Source organism: Salminus brasiliensis, chromosome 4 (genome assembly GCF_030463535.1).
Source record: "Salminus brasiliensis chromosome 4, fSalBra1.hap2, whole genome shotgun sequence".
Classification (NCBI taxonomy): domain Eukaryota; kingdom Metazoa; phylum Chordata; class Actinopteri; order Characiformes; family Bryconidae; genus Salminus; species Salminus brasiliensis.
The window spans coordinates 4,822,225-4,845,368 of record NC_132881.1 but is presented as its reverse complement, the minus strand read 5'-3'; the positions used below and the strand labels follow the sequence as shown (position 1 = coordinate 4,845,368).

The window sequence follows — 23,144 nt, the reverse complement described above, 5'->3', positions numbered from 1 at the left end:
TTCATTCATTAGAAGAGGCGTCTTACAGTATTAGGATGGTGTGGGTCCTCCTCATGCTGCCAAAACAGCTCCGGAGGCGTCCTGTAGTATCTGGCTCCAAGACGTTGGCAGCAGATCCTTTAAGTCCTGTAGGTTGAGAGGTGGGGTCTTGACCCTGTCACTGGTTCATCGCTTATCCTTCCTTGGAGCACTTTTGGTAGGTACTGACCACTGCAAACTGGAAACACCCCACAATCTACCCCCTTGACAGAAGCCTTGACAGACAGGTGGATGTCACTCAGTAGAGTCATGTAGCGTTGAGGGTGGAGCAAGTTTTTATTTATCAACCAATAACATCATAGTTACTTCACACTCAACCAGGATGTGAAAGAGTGGTCAGGAGCAGGACAGAGTAATACACACCTCCACCTGATGGAGGAGAAAGAGCAGCAGAAGATCCTGCAGCACCAGCTTTGAGCAGCAGAGGGCAGAACAACGTCTCCAGAGGAAGAGAAGAAGAAGGAGCAGCAGTGAAAGCAGGTGAGTTAGTAACTAAACTCTGCTCTAATTTCAGTAGAATTGTTCTCTAGTGAAGAAAACACCTCACTGAGCTGAACTTCAGCTCTAATGCTCAGTGTGCTGCTCCTCCTGCTGAAGAGTCTTTCACACACTGCTTCATCCATTTAGAGAGGATGAGCTTCAGCTGGGAGACTGGAGCTCCACCCTCAACTGAAAGCTGGTGTTTGAAGCTCAGGTTGGAGCTGCTGTGCTGTTTCTCATGAAGAAACTGCTGTAGTTTTACTACAGTAACGCTGTGCTCACCCTCACACCCTCCTGAAGTTCACCTCAGAGTCCTTCAACAGTCTGATCTTCACTGAACTTCTCCTACATGAGCTCCTGCTGCTGGACTCCTAGTGGTGGATGCTGGTGATGCAGATGGAGGTAGAGGTCAGTGTTGAGATGCTGGGTTTCCTCTTAGACTGGGGCTGTGTGTAGCTGTTGGTGTTTCTCCTGCAGACGCTCTGTCAGAATGTCCGGCTGGTTCTGGACTGAGGAGCTTGTTCTGTTCAGGAGGAACATACGGTTCTAAAGGTTCTTGCTGGGCTGCAGGTGAAGCGCTGCTGAGAGTCTGGTGGTGTTTAACTCTACAGCATCAGTAGATGCTTGTGTTTTTCCTCTCTGTAAAGCCACAGTGCTTCCAGGGGTGCATTAACCCAGTGGGCTTTAGGAGCTGCAGCTGAATGCACCGACCACCAGGGGGCTCCACAGGGTTCACTGTGAGTTCAGCAGTAAAATCAGCTGGAAGACTACAAGTGTTAAACAGGGGCGGCGCTGGGCCAGTTTTAGGGGGCTTTTAGTAGCTGTGTGTTTCATCAGTTTTACGGCTGTTTCGACTCTAAACAGACATTTTAGGAGCTTTTTATTGATCCTGAGGGAAGAAACTGTGTTCAGCAGTTCAGCACATTGTGGAAAGCAGTCAGAGAGAACATTGAGCTAAATGGTAGAGAGTAGCCGTTCCCTCCAGACCATCATTTAATACAGTAGGATATGATCCACCTTTTAAATGAGAGGGGGGCTGAAAACGGGCCTTTCATTAATGTGTCAGTAATTGTAATAATTTGAGCTTATTGGAGTTTCTGACATTATAAAAGTTCAATATCTGAAAGAAAAACTGGGCTTCATAATGTCCAGATCTAAAAGCTGTCCTGCTTCTGTAAAGAGCTACTGTAGCTTTAGCTAACATGCTAATACACTTCAGTACGGTGGAACTCCAAACAGTGTGATATAATGTCCTAAATATTTCCATAAATATAAATATGATCAGATCTCAGTTGTTTGTTCATCGTTTCTCTAAAGTCTGTTTTAAAAGTCAGTGTTTTTTTCTCCCAGTCTTTTTCAGGCCCTGACCCTGAGCTGACCCTGAGCTGATGTGTAGAAATCCATGTTACCGTTCCTTCAAACCACTGAAAAACCTGCAGTGGAACCAGTGTTAAAAACAACGGACCATCTTTTCCAGATTGTTCAGACTGGACTTCTGGCTGCTGGACTGCATCCCTTCCTGAAACGTGTCCATCAGTGATGAAGAGACAGAGACTGAAAGACTGTAGAGAAAGTGTGTGTGTGATTAAACTGCTGTTCTAACAGCTCAGAGTGGACGAGTCCTCCTTTTACTGTGGAGAGCAGCTGGAAGTGGGTCCTCCAGTCAGGAACATCTCCACTGCAGTTCCTGTGATGAGCTGCTGAGTCTCAGCTCAGCTCCACTGCTTTAACAGGGAGAGAGAGGGCGAGCGACCTTATGTTTGTATGGAGAGGGAGGTCCCTATACGGTGGAGCTCCATGAAGAGATTCACACAATAGTGAGTGCTCCCAGAATTCCAGAGTGCTCATTTGCATATTAAATGAGCACCTGACCAATCAGAAGCAAGCAAAGTGAATGACTGCTTAAATACCCTGAGATGTGAGCGGTGTTCTCGATGATGGTGAATTGTAAAAATAAGCAAATTTGAAGTTTTTCTTCACCGTGGATGAGAACACTAGCGCAGCAGAATAAGTCAAACTCAGTGGCCAGATTTTCCTCAAATTTTGAAAAGCAAAAAATTTCTTTTTTTCATTCCTGTAATTTTGCAGCACTTTCTTTTCTTAGTTCCTCACTCTCAGACCTTCCAGCGCCGGGGCCGCCTAGACGCCTTCGGCCTTCCAGCGTCGGGGCCTCCGCTCGGGGAGCCTAGACGCCTCCGGCCTTCCAGCGTCGGGGCCTCCGCTCGGGGAGCCTAGACGCCTCCGGCCTTCCAGCGTCGGGGCCTCCGCTCGGGGAGCCTAGACGCCTCCGGCCTTCCTGCGCCGGGGCCTCCGCTCGGGGAGCCTAGACGCCTCCGGCCTTCCTGCGCCGGGGCCTCCGCTCGGGGACACCCCTCGCGCGGAACTCAGGCGCATTCGGCCTACACCCACAAAGGGTGGAGAGCGAGAAAGAGTAAATTTGGGCCAATGAAACCAGTAACACTAGACCCAAATTTATACCCCTCCTCTGTTATGAAGCTGTAAGTATGTTAGAACTAGTTTTATCAGTTATGGTGACTTCATTACCAAACACCTGGATCTTTGTACAAACTCCTCCTACCCTCATTTACATATGATATCTAGAACACCTTCCTAAACTCAGAGAACAGGAAACGCTCTTCTGTCCGATATTTAAATACATTTCACTTATAAACATATTTAATCATTCCTGAAACTGAAAAATCTGCCTAACTTCATGCTGTTTTAATTCTGAGTTCTTAAAAACTCAACAATGAAACAAAACAGCAAACACATCCAGCCCACCAACAACTTTTAACCAACATTTTATCACTAGGCTTCACGTTTCTGGTGATTACTCTTATCCACCAATCAGTGTTTGGCCTGTAGGTCAGCCTACAGTGTGTTTCTCCAGTAGATCACGTGCTTTAGTCCAACATCCTGCACAAATGTTTGTAGTTCAGCTCAGATTATAAAGAAAAAACAGCTTTATTTCCAATGTAAACCCAATAAAGCCATGCTGCTGTTTTCAGTGCTCTATCAATATTACACACGGTGCCCTTAGAGTCATTACCATGACTGCCACCAGAACAGGTCCCTCCTCTCGCATTAGCATTGTGCTATATAGGGAGCCTATTTAGTGTACTAGTTTACTCCTCTCTCATTAGCACTGCACTTTATAGGGAGCCTATTTAGTGTACTAGTTTACTCCTCCCTCATTAGCATTGCGCTATATAGGGCAGCCTATTAAGTCTACTAGTTTACTCCTCCCTCATTAGCATTGCGCTATATAGGGCAGCCTACTTAGTCTACTAGTTTATTCCTCCCTCATTAGCATTGTACTATATAGAGAAGCCTATTGAGTCTACTAGTTTACTCCTCCCTCATTAGCATTGCACTATATAGTGGAGCCTATTGAGTCTACTAGTATACTCCTCCCTCATTAGCATTGTGCTATATAGGGAGTCTATTGAGTCTACTAGTTTACTCCTCCCTCATTAGCATTGCGCTATATAGGGGAGCCTATTAAGTCTACTAGTCTACCTCTCCCTCATCCTCATTAGTATTGCGCTATATAGGGCAGCCTATTTAGTCTACTAGTTTACTCCTGCCTCATTAGCATCGCATTATATAGGGAAGCTTATTTAGTATGCTAGTTTAATCCTCCCTCATTAGCATTGCATTATATAGGGGAGTCTGTTGAGTCTACTAGTTTACTCCTCTCTCATTAGCTTAGTGCTATAAAGGGCAGCCTATTTAGTGTACTAGTTTAATCCTCCCTCATTAGCATTGCATTATACAGGGAAGCTTATTTAGTATGCTAGTTTACCCCTCCTCACTAGCATTGCACTATATAGGGAAGCCAATTGAGTCTACTAGTTTACTCCTCCCTCATTAGCATTGCGCTGTATAGGGGAGTCTATTTAGAATGCTAGTCTATGGCATCATTAGCATTGCACTATATAGGAGGGTCTATTGAGTCTACTAGTTTACTCCTCCCTCATTAGCATTGCGCTATATAGGGGGGTCCATTTAGTTTAAGTAACACTTGTATAAGTGTAGAAGTGTAGTGAGGTTCAGCTGATTAACTCCACACCTGCATCACAGAGCTGTGTTATTATATAACTGGCCTATAAAGCTATACCAAAAAGCACTGACCCAAAGCATGTGACCCACTGGACAGACCTGGGAGGGCCCACCAGGTCACACACTGATCGCTGGTAGATCAGAGCTGTTACCATAAATGTGAAGCCTAGTGTTAAAGTGCTGGCTGGTTCTCTCAGGGTGGGTCTGGGTGTGTAAGGATGCTGTTCTTTTTTATGGAGAGAAATTCACAGCAGTTTATGTTCTGATTCTGGTGTTTCTGACCCAACCCCAGACACAGAGCTTAAGTTTGAGATGTTTGGGTTTTCACAGTGAGAAGAGCTTTAGTATAAACTGATAAACAGAAGAACCAACTTTCACTAATTACCTGAAATGATGAACCAGACTTCAAACTCATGGTAGAGTGGGAGGAGTTTGCATAATGAAGTAACCATAACTGATAAAACTAGTTCTAACATACTTACAGCTTCATAACAGAGGAGGGGTATAAATTTGGGTCTAGTGTTATTTGTTTCATTAGCCCAAATTTACCCTTTCTTGCTCTTCACCCCTTGTGGGTGTTGGCCGGAAGTGCTGGAGTTCCGTGCGTGGAGGCGTCTCGGCTCCCCCAGCCGAGGCCCCGACACTGGAAGGTCTGAGAGTGAGGAACTAAGAAAAGAAAGTGCTGCAAAACTACAGAAGTGAAAAAAATTTTTGCTTTTCAAAATTTGAGGAAAATCTGGCCACTGAGTTTGACTTATTCTGCTGCGCTAGTGTTCTCATCCACGGTGAAGAAAAACTTCAAATTTGCTTATTTTTACAATTCACCATCATCGAGAACACCGCTCACATCTCAGGGTATTTAAGCAGTCATTCACTTTGCTTGCTTCTGATTGGTCAGTTGCTCATTTAATATGCAAATGAGCACTCTGGAACTCTGGGAGCACTCACTATTGTGTGAATCTCTTCATGGAGCTCCACCTTATAGGGACCTCCCTCTCCATACAAACATAAGGTCTCTCGCCCTCTCTCTCCCTGTTAAAGCAGTGGAGCTGAGCTGAGACTCAGCAGCTCATCACAGGAACTGCAGTGGAGATGTTCCTGACTGGAGGACCCACTTCCAGCTGCTCTCCACAGTAAAAGGAGGACTCGTCCACTCTGAGCTGTTAGAACAGCAGTTTAATCACACACACACTTTCTCTACAGTCTTTCAGTCTCTGTCTCTTCATCACTGATGGACACGTTTCAGGAAGGGATGCAGTCCAGCAGCCAGAAGTCCAGTCTGAACAGTCCTGAGAAAGGGGCCTGTGCTTCCACTGCAGGTGTTGTAGCTGGTGGAGGGATGGTAACACGGTTCTCTTGTCAGCAGCTCAGGATCAGCTCAGAGTCGCGGTCTGAAAAAGACGGGGAGAAAAGCCTTTAGACCACGGGTGGAGAAGTGCAGTGCTGCAGGACAGGGTTCCTGCACAGCTGTGTGGTTTACCTGCTTAAGCACAGCTGCTTCCTCTCACATCTTTCCAGGGTTAGTTGGTGTGTCAGAGAAGGAAAATCAGCAAACTGTGCTGGACTCCGGCCCACGCTTCGCTTCCCACCCCTGCTAATAGCGAGATGGACACGGACAGTTGAGAACTCAGCCTTTATGTGAACAGTAAAAACACAGTGTCATTCAGTAGGAATGTAAAATTAGATCTGTATGGAATTATTGATTATTATTGTCTGGTAGAATTATAGCAGGATTAGCATGTTAGCTAAATGAATCAGGACATTATGAGGCTCAGCTTGTGGTTCAGATGGTGAACTTTTAGGGCCCTATTTTATCGATCTTTAGGCGAGTCGTCAACCATACAGCTTGATTTAGGGCGTGTTGGTGTGTCTTTGGTATCATAAGGACGGGAACGACGGGGGGACGGGGTCTCTTATTTAATCATGGGTCTGTTTTTTGGGACGTTCAGTAAACCAATCAGCGTGTCTCTCGTCGTTCCCTTTAAGAGCCAGGTGAGGTCTGACTTTGGTGGATTGCTATTTCGGGGGAGTACGAGTGCCGGGCTGCACGCGCCTGTGTTGACAACTCACTGCCAAGATTGCAACGAGCGTCTGACTGTTGACGTCTGCCTAGGCTGTTTTCAGTCAGTGGAGCTCCTCCTGTGTTTTCCATCGCCAAGATACACAGCAACACGCCAGAAACTAACCTGAACACCCCTCATTTCGAGACCCCCGCTCCCATCAGTGTAGATATATTCACCAGCAGTGCTGCTGTTTAAACGCCGCAGATGGAAGCAGTGGAAATAGACTGTTGGTGGGGTGTAAGACAGCGATGAGCATCGTGACGCACCTTACGCAGGGTGTAAGACAGGACCCTTAATGTTGGAAGATCTAAAAAATAAAAAAGCTGAAATTATAACTAATAACAATCACTAAAAGACACATGTTCAGTCACCGCTTCATTAAAAAGGTCCTGAATTGAGAACCCACAGCATCCAACTGTATCAAATTAATGATCTGATTCATTTAGTGAATCCAGTCTTCTCTGGCTGATTTCCATGTGCAGAAATACTGAATATTAGAAAAACAATCAGCTGCAAACTTTACTTTAAACATGTTTATCTGCTTAATAATAGTTTACAGCTTCACCCCAGACTAAAGCCCCCCAAAACTGCCATATCTACCCCCCTGTTTAATGACTGGAACTTACTATTACTGCATTTGCACTCTACAGACCCCTGGTGGTCGAACCACGCAGCTGCAGCTTCTAAAGCCAAACGAGTTACTACACTCCTGCTAGCACTGCAGCACCACCAACACCAGCAACACCACCACCACACCACCATCTACAGATGCTCTACAGTTTTAGGAGCCTTGTTACTAACAGTCCATAAAGAACCTTTAGAACCTGCTGTTCTTCCTGAATGAAGTTCCTCAAAGCTCCTCAGTCCAGAACAAGCCTGATGTTGTGACAGAACTTCTACAGAGAAATACGACTAATGACGACGATGGAGGACAAACCCAGCTCCACTAGGTGTCCATCTGCACCACCAGCATCCACCACTAGGAGTCCAGCAGCAGGAGCTCATGTAGGAGAAGTTCAGTGAAGATCAGACTGTTGAAGGACTCTGAGGTGAACTTCAGGAGGGTGTGAGGGTGAGCACAGCGTTACTGTAGTAAAACTACAGCAGTTTCTTCATGAGAAACAGCACAGCAGCTCCAACCTGAGCTTCAAACACCAGCTTTCAGTTGAGGGTGGAGCTCCAGTCTCCCAGCTGAAGCTCATCCTCTCTAAATGGATGAAGCAGTGTGTGAAAGACTCTTCAGCAGGAGGAGCAGCACACTGAGCATTAGAGCTGAAGTTCAGCTCAGTGAGGTGTTTTCTTCACTAGAGAACAATTCTACTGAAATTAGAGCAGAGTTTAGTTACTAACTCACCTGCTTTCACTGCTGCTCCTTCTTCTTCTCTTCCTCTGGAGACGTTGTTCTGCCCTCTGCTGCTCAAAGATGGTGCTGCAGGATCTTCTGCTGCTCTTTCTCCTCCATCAGGTGGAGGTGTGTGTTACTCTGTCCTGCTCCTGACCACTCTTTCACATCCTGGTTGAGTGTGAAGTAACTATGATGTTATTGGTTGATAAATAAAAACTTGCTCCACCCTCAACGCTACATGACTCTACTGAGTGACATCCACCTGTCTGTCAAGGCTCCTGTCAAGTGGGTAGATTGTGGGGTGTTTCCAGTTTGCAGTGGTCAGTACCTACCAAAAGTGCTCCAAGGAAGGATAAGCAATGGACCAGTGACAGGGTCAAGACCCCACCTCTCAACCTACAGGACTTAAAGGATCTGCTGCCAACGTCTTGGAGCCAGATACTACAGGACGCCTCCGGAGGTCTTGTCTCAATGTGTCAGACCTACAGAATATTACACTGGGTTTTGATATTGATATACTCTTTATACTATATGTCCAAATGTTAGTGGACACCCTTTCTAATGAATTAATTCAGATAATTTAGGTTGCAAATATTGCCGACAAATGCACTCACAAAGCTTTTTTTTAGGACTCTGCCTAGTGTCAGGCGTGGACTGGAGGGGTAGAAAGCCCCCCAGCAGCACTGAGCTGTGGAGCATTGAAGATCTGTGCTCTCTGGAATGATGACAGTGCTCCACCCAGTACTTTTGGGATGGGTTGGCAAATTGGGAATAGGAGGTGGGGTAGTAATCATCCAACATGCTGACCTTACTAATGCTCCTCTGGCTCCTCCAAAATCTAGTGGAGGGTTGTCCACGGCCTTCTTCCATTGACAAGAGAGACAGTTTATCCAACAAAAACTCATTTTTAATATGAAATTTGATTTTGGAAGAAACAATGAATGAGTAGGTGTCCAAATACTTTTATGTCATAATATACCATGTAATAATAGGATTTTTCTAATTATATATTATATATATTACTATTTGCAGTAAATATTGTTAGCATTATTTGCACATTATTTTGTTAGTATTGTTATTATGTGTAAAGAATCAGTATCTATTTATCATGTCTTATTATGAACACTCCTATTGAACTGGAACTGGAAGTCTGAGCATCTCAAGGTTTTCAGTAATGATAGAAATTAAAAATATATATAAACCGTATATACAAGAAATATACAATATATACAAAACTACACCCGTACACCACTATAATGACCACAGCAGAAACATCAATGGTTTAATATCTATGTTTGATAGAATGACGGAGGACCACACACAGTCCCCTGCCTTTAGCTTTAGTACTTTAATCCCTGCCTGGTTCTCCTCAGCAGGGCTTTCTCCAGTTCTCTGCGGGGTGAGGGACTTCTGAACGGAGAGTATCGCTCTCCAACAAAAGGATACAACAGAAAGAAACATTTCAGTGCTTAAAGGACAACATAGGGGATTTTTTTGTTTGCTGCGTTTTAGTGGAAAATCCCCAGTTAGGGACAATAATCCCCCAACAGGAGCGGTCAGTTCCCACGGCGGAGGTGATGAACTGCCCGACTGGACGGCACTGGACTGTGCTCTAAAAGGTCTTCCTCCTCCTTGTGTAAACTCACCCAACCTAAGTGTTCATAAGCTGTGACTCTGAGACCCTCTGCTGTTTGGCCATTAAAAATCCGCCCTCAAAGCCTTCTCACAACGGCCGTTTCTGAACCGAGGGCTTGTAGATTATTTTGAGAGCAGGAGGAAATGTTTGGTAAGGAAATGTTTGAGGAGTTGGCTAAGGGAACTACTGCAAATTAAAGCCATTAAAGCTTAAAGACGGGATATTATAGCCATCAAGTAAAGTGGGACACATGAAAAAGTTCTGTTTATTGTTGTTTCAGCTGATTCTGGTGCTCATTTCTTCACATAAGCAGAAGGAAACAATGTAAACACATATCACCACATCCTACCCTAAAACATACTGTCCTAAAACACCCATCACATACTGTCCTAAAACATCTAACAAATACTGTCCTAAAACATCTAACACATACTGTCCTAAAACATCTAACACATACTGTCCTAAAACACCCATCACATACTGTCCTAAAACATCTAACAAATACTGTCCTAAAATACTTAACACATACTGTCCTAAAACATCTAACACATACTGTCCTAAAACATCTAACACATACTGTCCTAAAACACTTAACACATACTGTCCTAAAACATCTAACAAATACTGTCCTAAAACATCTAACACATATTGTCCTAAAACATCTAACAAATACTGTCCTAAAACATCTAACACATACTGTCCTAAAACACCCAACACATACTGTCCTAAAACACCCAACACATACTGTCCTAAAACATCTAACACATACTGTCCTAAAACACCCATCACATACTGTCCTAAAACATCTAACAAATACTGTCCTAAAACATCTAACACATATTGTCCTAAAACATCTAACAAATACTGTCCTAAAACATCTAACACATACTGTCCTAAAACACCCAACACATACTGTCCTAAAACACCCAACACATACTGTCCTAAAACACCCAACACATACTGTCCTAAAATACTTAACACATACTGTCCTAAAATTCCCAACACATACTGTTCTAAAACATCTAACACATACTGTCCTAAAACATCTAACACATACTGTTCTAAAACATCTAACACATACTGTCCTAAAACACCTAACACATACTGTCCTAAAATACCCAACACATACTGTCCTAAAATACCCAACACATACTGTCCTAAAACACCTAACACATACTGTCCTAAAACATCTAACACATACTGTTCTAAAACATCTAACACATACTGTCCTAAAACACCTAACACATACTGTCCTAAAAAACCCAACACATACTGTCCTAAAATACCCAACACATACTGTCCTAAAACACCTAACACATACTGTCCTAAAATACCCAACACATACTGTCCTAAAACACCTAACACATACTGTCCTAAAACATCTAACACATACTGTCCTAAAACACCTAACACATACTGTCCTAAAATACCCAACACATACTGTCCTAAAACATCTAACACATACTGTCCTAAAACACCCATCACATACTGTCCTAAAACATCTAACAAATACTGTCCTAAAACACTTAACACATACTGTCCTAAAAAACCCAACACATACTGTCCTAGAAAAACCAACACATACTGTCCTAAAATACTTAACACATACTGTCCTAAAACATCTAACACATACTGTCCTAAAATACTTAACACATACTGTCCTAAAACACCCAACACATACTGTCCTAAAATACCCAACACATACTGTCCTAAAACATCTAACACATACTGTCCTAAAACATCTAACACATACTGTCCTAAAACACCTAACACATACTGTCCTAAAACACTTAACACATACTGTCCTAAAAAACCAACACATACTGTCCTAGAAAAACCAACACATACTGTCCTAAAATACTTAACACATACTGTCCTAAAACATCTAACACATACTGTCCTAAAATACTTAACACATACTGTCCTAAAACATCTAACACATACTGTCCTAAAACATCTAACACATACTGTCCTAAAACACTTAACACATACTGTCCTAAAAAACCCAACACATACTGTCCTAAAATACTTAACACATACTGTCCTAGAAAAACCAACACATACTGTCCTAAAATACTTAACACATACTGTCCTAAAAAACCCAACACATACTGTCCTAAAACATCTAACAAATACTGTCCTAAAACATCTAACACATACTGTCCTAAAACACTTAACACATACTGTCCTAAAACACTTAACACATACTGTCCTAAAAAACCCAACACATACTGTCCTAGAAAAACCAACACATACTGTCCTAAAATACTTAACACATACTGTCCTAAAACATCTAACACATACTGTCCTAAAATACTTAACACATACTGTCCTAAAACATCTAACACATACTGTCCTAAAAAAACCAACACATACTGTCCTAAAACATCTAACACATACTGTCCTAAAATACTTAACACATACTGTCCTAAAACATCTAACACATACTGTCCTAAACCATCTAACACATATTACCATATTCTGTCCACACCAAACATATATCACCACGCACTCTTCTATAGAGCCTAACACATATCACCACATTGACATACTGTCCTATTACGGGGGTTTAGTTTGAGAGGGGTGCAGGAAGATGACATTCTCTTTATTATGGCATCTCTTCACTTCCATTTTATTCCTTTTGGATTAGTAGCACAGTGCCTTTTTCAGTCAAAAGTCTATACATTTAAAAACAGTGTATACTTTGAGATATAAACAAATAAATATTATGTTTACCGCAAGACTAGAGAATATCTTCCTATAATAACAACAATACTACCATATTTACTAAATTACTTAATAAAAGTATGCACTGCAACCATGCCACTACCTCAAATATGTTTAAAACCACAGTCCTCCCTAAATTTGTTCTACAGATCATCATTGTGATGCAAATAACTGTATGTCAGAGGCAATTGTTCTGTACATTGAGTCCAAATTTCTTGACAAATGGACCAATAGAAATACTCAAAAATCACTTGGAAAGTAAAAGTAAACTTTTTAGGATGACTACCATTGTGATGGTGTTCATGTAAAGCAGATGTTTTGGAGATTAGACAAGCGATATATATATATATATATATATATATATATATATATATATATATAACCCCAGCAGGATTTGTCAACGTCTTCACCTCCCTTTCCACCAATCTAAAGGCGGGTAGAGTGCCCTAAACCACCGTTGTTGCTTCTGCGAGGTAAAGAACTGAAAATACATTAAATATTTCAACCCGAGAGGAAGAACATCCGCAAGCCTGGAGTGGAATGTCTCGGCAGGGCACATCCAGCATCCATCAATTTGGGAACTAACGTTTAAACGTTAAAAATTGTTTTTTTTTGTTTTGTTTTTTTTTAACAAAAAATGGCCTCAAAGATCAATGCAGAATGGAACTAAACTCAATGGAAAAATGAATGACTAAAATAAACTAAAATGAGATGAGTTTCATCTTTCCTCTGAAATACAGCAGAGGAAAAATACTACCATCTGAATGTGCTGAAGAAAGTATGAGTCCATCAGAATAGTTACTAGAGAGCATCTAAGTGAGCAAATGCACCTACAAAACACTCTTTAAATGGATCGTAGTTTTCGTATCGGAAGCATAACTGTGTCGGATTGCTGAGATTGGTCACTGGTTTGGTCGGTGGTGGAGGTGTAAAAGGCAAACTTGGGCTAATTCATTGTGGACCGGTCGTTTACGATTTGCAATTTGGCAAATAGTGGAATATTCTGCTTTGATCAAGGAAAGGGACTTTTAATCTTCAAGCCTAGAGAGCTGCAGTACATGACGAGCATTTGAAGTCAGTCTCTCTCTCTCTCTCACTCTCTCTCTCTCTCTTTCTCTCATGCAAAGCCACACTCGTGAGTTTCTTGGTCAGTATGTTTTAAAATATTAAATAAGAACCGCATTTTTTAAATAAAATGACCATCATTTGGCCTGTCACGCCTACACCTCGTATCTCCATTTTTTCTCCGTTTTTACTTTTTGATACTTTTTGAATTTGGCAGTCGTTCTGTACTTCGTGTCAAAATGTCATGACGAACTGACTGATACAAATGTTCCAGAAATGACTTGAGTAAAAAAAAAATCCCACCCCCATTGCCTTCATCTAAAGGTTTAGAAGGGTTGTTTCTTTATCTTGTAAAGTTGCTATTGTGGAGATACGTGGTTTACTAATCCGGACGCTAGTTTTTCTGCTTGACAGACTCAAACAAGACATTCTAGACAGATGCTTGAATAATGACAAATCGGCAATTAGTCATGTTATTATGAAATGTTATCGTTTTGTTTTTTGATCAGACATTTTTACTGACTGGTTGAACGCGTGACAGAAATTCAATGGATTTTCTTTGGCACTAATTTTGGAATCAATATCAGTGTGTTAAACCTTTCAACGCAAAATAAGAAAACACGCACAACGTTTGCAAAGTCATTTACTGAACCACTAAACTAAGTCTGAAGGTTGAGATTAGTTTAAAACAGACGTTAGAGGCAGTAGAGTTTAATATCAACCTCAGATTAACAGAACATGAGAAAACAACTCCCTGTAATTCTCAAAGCTCCCGCTCGCCCTTCTTCTCACCTGTTGTAACGATACAGCGCAGGACCTTTCTGACGATAGCCCTCCACACTACCAGAATCGTCCTGTTCCTGTGGGCTGCAAAGGGCAGTTCCCGCTGTGTCCGCCAGAGGGCGCAGTGTAGACGCAGAACTTAGCGTGTAGACTAGAGTGTTACAAGTTTATACACCCACATCAACACAAATCCCACTGAGCAGAAATGCAGAGAAAAGCGGTGCAGTCGAGCTCTACAGGGGGAATACAGGACCACGGCATCTCAGTTCCCTGAATTCACTAAAGCTGGCGGCGCAGTTTAATTCACATGTGCCGTTTACCAACACGCCGGCAGGTGGCGCTGTATCCTTATGACTTCGACCAGTCTGAAAGGGCACAGGCCACCGTCACACATGCACGAACACACACACACACACACACACTTTTAAAAATGTGTCTTTAAAAAGGGATTTATACTTTGTAGAACATCATCCGGTACAATAACGAGGTGACCAAAATTTAACAATAACATCAATAACAATAATAATAACAACAGCGTATTTTTAGTGAATAACTTATTAACTATAAGAAATAAATATAATAATAACAATTATGATAATAATAACAGTTGACGATGACGATAGTTATTATTCTTATTTTTTTATTTGATTTTTTATTATTCTATTTAATAATCCGTATTTCTTTTAGAATATGTAATATTAACTATATTTAAAAATGAACAAAATATAAATGATATAAAAAATACATTATTAATACACTATTATAAGCTATATTAGCTTATTAACGACATCAAAGCGACGATGATGATAATGATAATAATAATAATAATATAACAATATAATAAGAATGGCAACTGCAACAATGCTGCTGCTGCTGCTAATAATAATAATAATAATAATAATAACCAACCTTTCCACATCTTACTAAACTATTACATTTAACAACACAATGATTCCGATGATAATAACGAGCAAATATGATGAAGATACTACTAATAGTAATAATAATAATAATAATAACACTCCTAATAATAAAACCGGGAACAATAAATTCAGTAGTTTACTATCAGTAGTGTTGATCTTCTGTTCTTCTGTTCTGTTATTATGCATATATGTGTCCTAAACTAAAACAAAAAACAGAATATCATTTAATACGTTTAATATGTTTAATACGACTGTCTAAACAGCAGGAAAATACACTCCTGGAAACACACACACATACACACACACACACACACACGGAGTGTCAGCATTTTGCGACGCTTTAAGACCAACTCAGCCAAGGGTAAATAACAGTGAGCAGTAATGGAGGCGTATTAATAATAATAATAATAATAATAATAATAATAATAACAGGGTATTTAACAACAACCTTAAGTAAAAGTAGGCCCAGAAATATACACGCCGTTCCCCTCTAAACATAAGCTCGGCTTATTCTCAGCGTTTGATTAAGGAGTGTGTGGAAGTGGAAGAGAACAAGTGCACGTTATTTAATCTGTGATCACTTCAACACACCCCTGTGTGTTGAATGGGTGCAGCTCGTGCCCCTCTGCCTGTCTTCTGCGCGCTCCCGAACCAGGATGGATGCTAATTGAATGCGCGCTCGGTGCGTAATGGCCTCTCCTCATGACGTCCCCCAACAAACAGAGCTGGAAATATTGTGTGTGTCTAATAAGGCTCATCCCTCACTCCTGGCCAATAGACACGCGAGACAGAGCGTGCGCGCGCGCGAGCGAGCGAGCGAGAGAGAGAGAGCAAGAGAGAGAGCAAGAGAGAGAGAGAGAGAGAGACTCTCACCCCTCACGACTGGACTTCACATGACAAGAGGCCATAGAGAGAGAGGTTGAGAGACTCCACAACAACTTGTCTGACTGGTTTTGGTTTAAACTTCAGCTCTCGTCCAAAACTAGAACTTAAAACTAGAACTTAGAAAAACCGAAAAAGGAAAAAATAACAACAACAAAAAAAAAATCAAAGCCGATAAATAGAATAGTGCTCCAGTCGCAGACCAGCCACCCAAACTCTCAGTAGATCTGCTGCCTCCGTGGGACGAACTGTATGTAAATCTCTCTCTCTCCCCGGTTCTGTGGGCTCGAGCCTGTGAGTCCGCCTCTCCGCGCGCGCCGCTGACGCACTTTAAAGCCTCCCCTTCGCTTCCGAGCTGCGACCAATCACCAGCACACGGGCTCCACGGGAAAGCTCCTTCACGGGACTAATTAGACTCTCCTGAGCTAACCTTACATCCTGCAACAAACCGGTGGAGAAATAAAAAGAAGGGAGGAAAAAAGAGAGAGACAACAAAACAAACCCCGTCACATCCATGGATGCGGTGGAGGACACGGCGATGCGTGCGCGTCTGCAACATTTGTGAAGAACCCCTTTTTCTTTTTCTTCTTCTTGCACTTCTTCCATTGCTTCTTCTTGTTCCTGCCTGGTTCCTCCGCTCTGGTCCCGCGTGTGGAGTAAAACTTTGTTTGGATTTCGACTTCTCTCTCTCTCCCCCTCTCCCCCTCTCTCTCTCTTTTAAAGACAATGTTTCAGCCCGCGCCCAAGCGATGTTTCACGATAGAGTCGTTGGTGGCCAAGGATAATCCTCTACCGACGGCGGCGGCGGTTGCGGCGGCGTCTCGAGCCGAAGAACCCGTGCGTCCGGCGGCGCTCAGCTACGCCAACCCGAGCCCCGTCAGTCCCTTCCTCAATGGCTTCCACCCAGGAGCGCGGGCTGTCTACTCCAGCCCGGAGCTGGTGTTCGCAGAGGCCGTGTCGCACGCGCCTGGATCCGCCATGCCTCCGGTGCACCCGGTGGCGCCGCACGCACACGCGCTCGCCGCCCACCCGCTCTCGTCCTCGTCCACGTCCGCGGCGCACGGGCCGCATCCGCTTTTCGCCGGACAGCAAAGGGACCCTTCCACGTTTTACCCCTGGTTGATACACCGGTATAGATATCTGGGACACAGATTTCAAGGTGGGTTGATTCTGAATTTAAAAAATAAAAACTAACAAAACATTTTCTTATTTTCTTTTTCTTTCTTTTCTTTCTTTCTGATTTTTTTTTTGTTTATGTTGTTGGACAGGACAATTTGCCTTTATTAGCCTGAACATTCGAAGGAGGTCGAAACTAGAACTAACATTTGACTATTTTAAATTTTACTTTTGACTATTAATAAAAATTTACAAATTTTACAAATAAAACAAAACAAACAAAAAACCCGTCTCAATAGCCGAGAATTATAAAACGAAAATTTAGTTTTAATTCAACTCTGTTTAACCATACTTTAAGCCAAGTGTATTGTTTTAGTTCTCTTAAACAGCCAAACAAGCTTAAATAAGATCTGTCTTATTTTTAAACGTCTAATTTAATTTTAAATAAAACGACAATTTGGTGCAAAACGCCTTTTCTTTTGCAATTGACATCTATTTGATTAAGCATGAATGAAAATGTAGCTTCTATAAATAAAGCTTATTAAGGCTAATGGCTAGACAGGCACGTGCACAATTTAAAATAATTATCTGTTGGGAAAATAAATGACCGGAACTGTGCAACAGAGCACAATTACACATGAAAAATGTTCATAAGAAGTTTAGTTTGGAATAATAAAATTCCAGCAGTGCCATATTTTCACATCAGAATTGAAGACCTAACGCTGTTGCTAAAAGAGACTGCATTCATAGCTACAGTAGGCCATACACTGCCCTATCCAAATACAACACTGTCTTCAGTGACGAGGGTCTGCAATGTAGAATTTTACCAAGCAATAGAAGGGTAATGTTAGTTAATAATAAGCTCGTGGTGTTACTAGCGGGTTTGTTATTAAGTATTAGCTCATTTTATAATGCAAATTGCATGGCAGGCTAATTGCAATTAATAACAGCAGTAAGAAGATAAATTATTATATTTATAAACCCACGACTCGTAATTGATTGAATTGCATTATCTTGCATTTCAAGTTAAAAAGCCTTAGTTGGTGTTTTATGAGGTGTCCTCTGTCGCGTGCAGATAGCAGCAGTACATTGCAATGCTGTAATGAACTTCTCCAGCTCTAGTAGTAGTAGTTCGTATCGTATCATCAAACATGGCCTATGTGTTTACTTACTACGTTATATAGAATATAGAAATATTTAAATTTTTTACAGCACAGCACACGTTTACTTATCAGCATTGCTGTGCATTGCTGGTTACTATAAGCCGAGTTATGTTAAAATACAGTGAAAAGATATTATGCTTTTATATGGGGGTCGTGGATTTATTTAATACCCTTTTGAAAGTGTGTAATCATGATCCACTAACGATTTATTTTGCTACTTTGATTGTTTTTTTCTGTTTCTTTTAAAGATACTGAATAGCTCTGTTTAAACAGTTCAATCTATTTAGGCCTTTGGGACTGAATTTCGGTGTAGTTGAACTAAATGCTAAAACGTTTATAATATTTACTGGCTGATTGTCATAGTTGGTCATTATGCAGATTGTCATTACATACAACTTTAGCCTAGTCGGGCCAGTAAAGATAAGGCCTGCATTGAATTGAACTTGAATTGATTGTGACAGTCTGCAAGTAGAGAACTGATGGTGTCTTGTTCGTTGTGATGTGCAGGGAACGAAACGAGTCCGGAAAGCTTCCTTTTGCACAATGCACTGGCCAGAAAGCCCAAGAGGATCCGCACTGCGTTTTCCCCCTCCCAGTTACTGCGGCTTGAGCACGCTTTCGAGAAGAACCACTACGTGGTGGGAGCGGAGCGCAAACAGCTAGCCCACAGCCTCAGCCTCACAGAAACTCAGGTACGAGCAATCCTCCCTCTCCAAAAGCGCCCCTGACGCGCGACACGGTGCACCTGCGTGTATGGGTTGTGTATTGAATACATTTAATGATTTAAAATAAATTACGTTGCGTGCAATAAATACATCACTTAATATATATACGCATACAGCCCTTTATAGGTGCGTTAAAATCGTAAGAATTGGTTGCGTTGTGCGTTTATCACGTTTATTAAAAACGCATTTTTTTGTTTTTGTTTTTTTGTTGTTTTTTTTGCTGCTATTTTTTTTGCTACTTTTGTTTTGTTTTTCTTACAACTCCCTTGCTCGTTATATATTAACCTTATACACATAACAATGCAAGGTTGTATTCCCAGCATATCATGCGCACGCACTCTAAACTGCACGCTGATTGTTTGCTTATTTCATGCTTTAAAGCTGCACAGCCAAAGGACTACTTATGTGTTTTGGGGTGTGAGATGTGGGACGTTATACGCGTAAAAAAGATGAAGGATGAAGAGGGAATCGGATCCACGAGCTCCGTTCAGGATCCCGTGCTCGTGCGGGCGCTCCTTATTGGAAAATGTCTGGCAATTAAGCAGTTAAAGGCTTTAAAGGGACGCTTAAAAGAAAAAAGGGCGGATTGGTGAATTTCCTTACGCCACGTTTAAGATCGTATTTGTGCGCAGGGCTCTCGGTGGGCCCTTTTAGAAACGGACGCTTTTCAGAGAGAGGGGAGACGAACTGGGAGCCCACTTCAATGCTTCAATTAGCCCCCTGAAAGCACATTAAATGCCCACCCCTCCCTTTCCCTTCCTCGCTCGGACAACTTGTCTAATGTGAATGATAAAAGATGACGAATTGAGCTGCTGTAGGATGAAGCTGAGAGCACAGTGTATTTTACATGATGGTAGAAAAGTGTGACACTAATAGAGGTGAGTTGGAAACAGTAAACGGAATGGTATAAGTTCAAGGGCGATATTTAGCCTATATACACGGTGAGACTTTTTTATTATGATAAATATAAATAACACACTTCTAATTCTAATAACACTTCTAATAGCACTGTCCAGCGTGGTGTTTTGTTTATTAACTGGTTATTTAACTTACAGTGTTTTACACCTACGTTTATCGTATACGTTACTACCGTAGAACATGCTTGAGTTAAAATACGATGCAATTATACGAAACCCTTTTATATGGAAGGTGGTTTTGATCGCATCCCATCGAATCGAGCCATGACTAAAAACACACCAACATATGTGCATTGAGGGGTCAGCGTGCAACCATGGCGCATCAGCTCTTTTGGCCAGTGTTGCGCGATTTTATGGCATCTTTATTTAGTGTTTCCAACTGCCTGCCTGCAACACAGGCGGCGGATCACAACATGTAGAAGCAGATAACCAGCTCAGCTTCATTTGCAGGGAAGACTGCAAATGAAACCAGTTTGGCAGCCAATATATACTCAAAATATATACACATATATACATATTATATATCATTTTCAAATAGTTTTACACTTGCGTTTTGCGTTTTGTAAAGAACGAAATACCCTGGTTGAATGGAAAGCGGACTATTTTGTCTCTCGGATAGATTGCATTTGAGATGCCCCCCCACCCCCCACCCCCTTCTTTCTCTCTTTTTCTTTTTCTTTTTTGTATAAGGCTATTCAGCTCCCCGTCACTGATACCGGCTCAGAGGCCAGCACTCTTTTTTTCTTTGTTTTGGAGTTTCATTTAAAGAGAAAACGGAAACCGTGCTGTACTTTTTCCTTTTTTAAGACGTTTCTAATTTTCTCCCCGCAGGTAAAAGTTTGGTTTCAGAACCGAAGGACGAAGTTTAAGCGTCAAAAGCTGGAGGAGGAAGGCTCAGACTCCCAGCAGAAGAAGAAGGGCACCCATCACGTAAACCGATGGAGACTGGCCACCAAACAAGGCAGTCCGGAGGAAATAGATGTTACATCGGACGATTAAAATAAAAACAAAGACGTTGTTTTTTTTAAGAAAACGAAAAAATAGACTGTCTGAATCCCAGGACAGGAGCTTGCGACGGCTTGAAGGAGGACACGGATGAGGGGATGCTGTGTGCTGGGAGAGAGACTAAAAGACAGAGCGCGAGAGCAAGAGAGAGAGAAAAGAGAGTGAGGGTAAAGCCAATGGTCACAATTCCACTCTTTTGGAGATCGGCAGCTTGAGGGTGAGATATTCCTGTTGGTGGCACTGCTGTCACTACGAGGGGACTGTCAATAATTTGTCCACGTTGCCAAAACGAGATGATTGACAGGTATTACAACATGTTCTCTTCATCCCCCACCTCAATCCCCACCACCACCACCACCACCACTACTACCCCCCCACCCTAGAAAAAAACAACATAACTCCAATGCATAAGACATTTTGCACTTCTGATAATTTTATTATTTTGTTATTTTATTTTGGGCAAAACGTGAACGCTCCTCTCCAAGATACCAAAATACACGACTGTTTTTGTAAAAAAAAAAAAAAACTTGAATTGCATGATAGAGCAATGGATTATTATTATTATTATTATTTTTGGGTATAGGTGATTTAATTTGACCTCCCGTAGGCTACGAATTTGTTTCAACTCTATTTTTTCGACCTAAGAAATTGTTGTGTGCTTCTTCCGTTTTTTTTCTACGACAGTGTGAAGTATTTGAATTTATAATTATCGTGTTCAAGTGGTTGTGAAGATAAAAGAAAAGAAAAAAACAAAACATGAAGTAGCAGTGCTGCGTTATAGTGTTTTTTAAAGAAGCGAAAAAATGAAAAACGATAAAAAACGAACATTTTCTAACCTTTGCCACAAAAACGTACGACAACAAAATATCAGTGACATTCCTTGAAAAATTCCTGGAAGCTTTACCATTACTCCCTGTTCTCACTCCTCATTTAAAGAGTTGCCACGAAGGACTAAAACGCAAGAATTGGCAGCAGAGAAAAAAACTTCAAGCACTGAGCGTATATTCCATGTACAGAGATCCTAAAAAGCTAATGCTTCTGTTAAATTCTCTTTTACCAGAATGTAAATAATTTTTTTTGTGTTTTGTGTTAAGTTTGCTACAATTTTAACACGAAAAACATATACTTCCAAGAAGTATATAATTGTCAATATTTTGTCAATAAAGTTTTATCATGTTGCTGAGAATAAAATCGACTCAGGATTTGTGAGGAGTTCAACTGAATTTTGCGCCTCATTTTGGTGGTGGTGGTGGTGGGAGGGGGGGGGTCGCAAACGCTATCTTAGTACTTAGTACCTTACTGGCAGGTGCGCGGCCACAAGAGTCTCTGATTGGAGTCATATTTATCGGTGTCACACAAAAAACAACACTCGTTGGCTCATTTTTTGCCGTTTTTATTTACTTTTTGACATAATTCAATTCGGGTTGTGTCCGCATTTTATGATGCATGGACCAACATAAATGCTCCAACATGACTTAATAAATAAAATCTTTTAACATTGACTTCCACTGAAATTTAAGACGTTTTGCTCATACTGTACAAGTTGACATTTTGAAGATACGAAGTTTAGTAAACAAATAGTAAACAGTATTAAAAAAAATAATTTACACAATTTGAAAAAACATACAGATCGGTTCGTGTTATTTTGAGGGCGTTTCTCTACACAAGTTACACACACAACAAGAATGCTGTAACCAGTTATTATGTTTTAAAACTGTAATCAGTTTCAGGTTTTATATTTTTTATAAGGTCTTGTGTTTTTTTTTTTGTTTTGTTTTTCCTGTCTCGTTTGCCTCTCAGCCCTGATAGACGGCATTAATCAGTTTTATTTCCATTGACAGAGAAGCAGCAGTCTGCTCTGTTCTGGCCTACAAAGAGTCCTCCGAGCTTTTTGTGCAAGTGCAAATCAGTTTAGGCAATTATCATACGAGTAATATGGGGGGGGGGGGGGTGCATTGCCCAGTGGTCCACTTTAATCTGTTAATCCGTGGATCCAAAGGGGCCTGGTTGGACATAATTTAGTACAATCTGACTACCCCTCACAAGGCGATAAGGGAAGGTTTGCAATGTGCTTTGCTTTGTTTAAAACCGTGTCCTTTAAAACCGCATAGCATTTAACCTACACGCCACAATTTCACCAATAAGGCCGGTTAGAAAATAAAGCAGTGCATAAAGTAAAAACTTGCTCATATAAAATTAGCGTGGTAATTTTT

General features: G+C 41.4%; 1 protein-coding gene and 1 long non-coding RNA gene across 3 annotated transcripts; both read left to right on the top strand.

Moving 5' to 3' along the window:
* Positions 1 to 494: 494 nt before the first annotated feature.
* Positions 495 to 2,104, top strand: LOC140553979 (uncharacterized). Its single transcript, XR_011979573.1, has 3 exons — positions 495 to 519; positions 667 to 927; positions 1,870 to 2,104. It is a non-coding gene; the product is annotated as an uncharacterized lncRNA (long non-coding RNA).
* A 14,052-nt stretch (positions 2,105 to 16,156) lies between these two features.
* Positions 16,157 to 22,122, top strand: emx2 (empty spiracles homeobox 2). Of its 2 annotated transcripts, XM_072676774.1 has the most exons (3): positions 16,157 to 17,164; positions 18,792 to 18,976; positions 20,758 to 22,122. In XM_072676774.1, exons 1-3 carry the CDS (start codon positions 16,732 to 16,734, stop codon positions 20,923 to 20,925), a joined length of 786 nt encoding a protein of 261 aa, XP_072532875.1. In that variant the 5' UTR covers positions 16,157 to 16,731; the 3' UTR covers positions 20,926 to 22,122. The 2 variants fall into 2 exon arrangements, with proteins under 2 accessions (XP_072532875.1, XP_072532876.1); XM_072676775.1 differs by lacking the exon at positions 18,792 to 18,976 and having other exon boundaries at positions 20,758 to 20,892.
* The last annotated feature ends 1,022 nt before the right edge of the window (positions 22,123 to 23,144 follow it).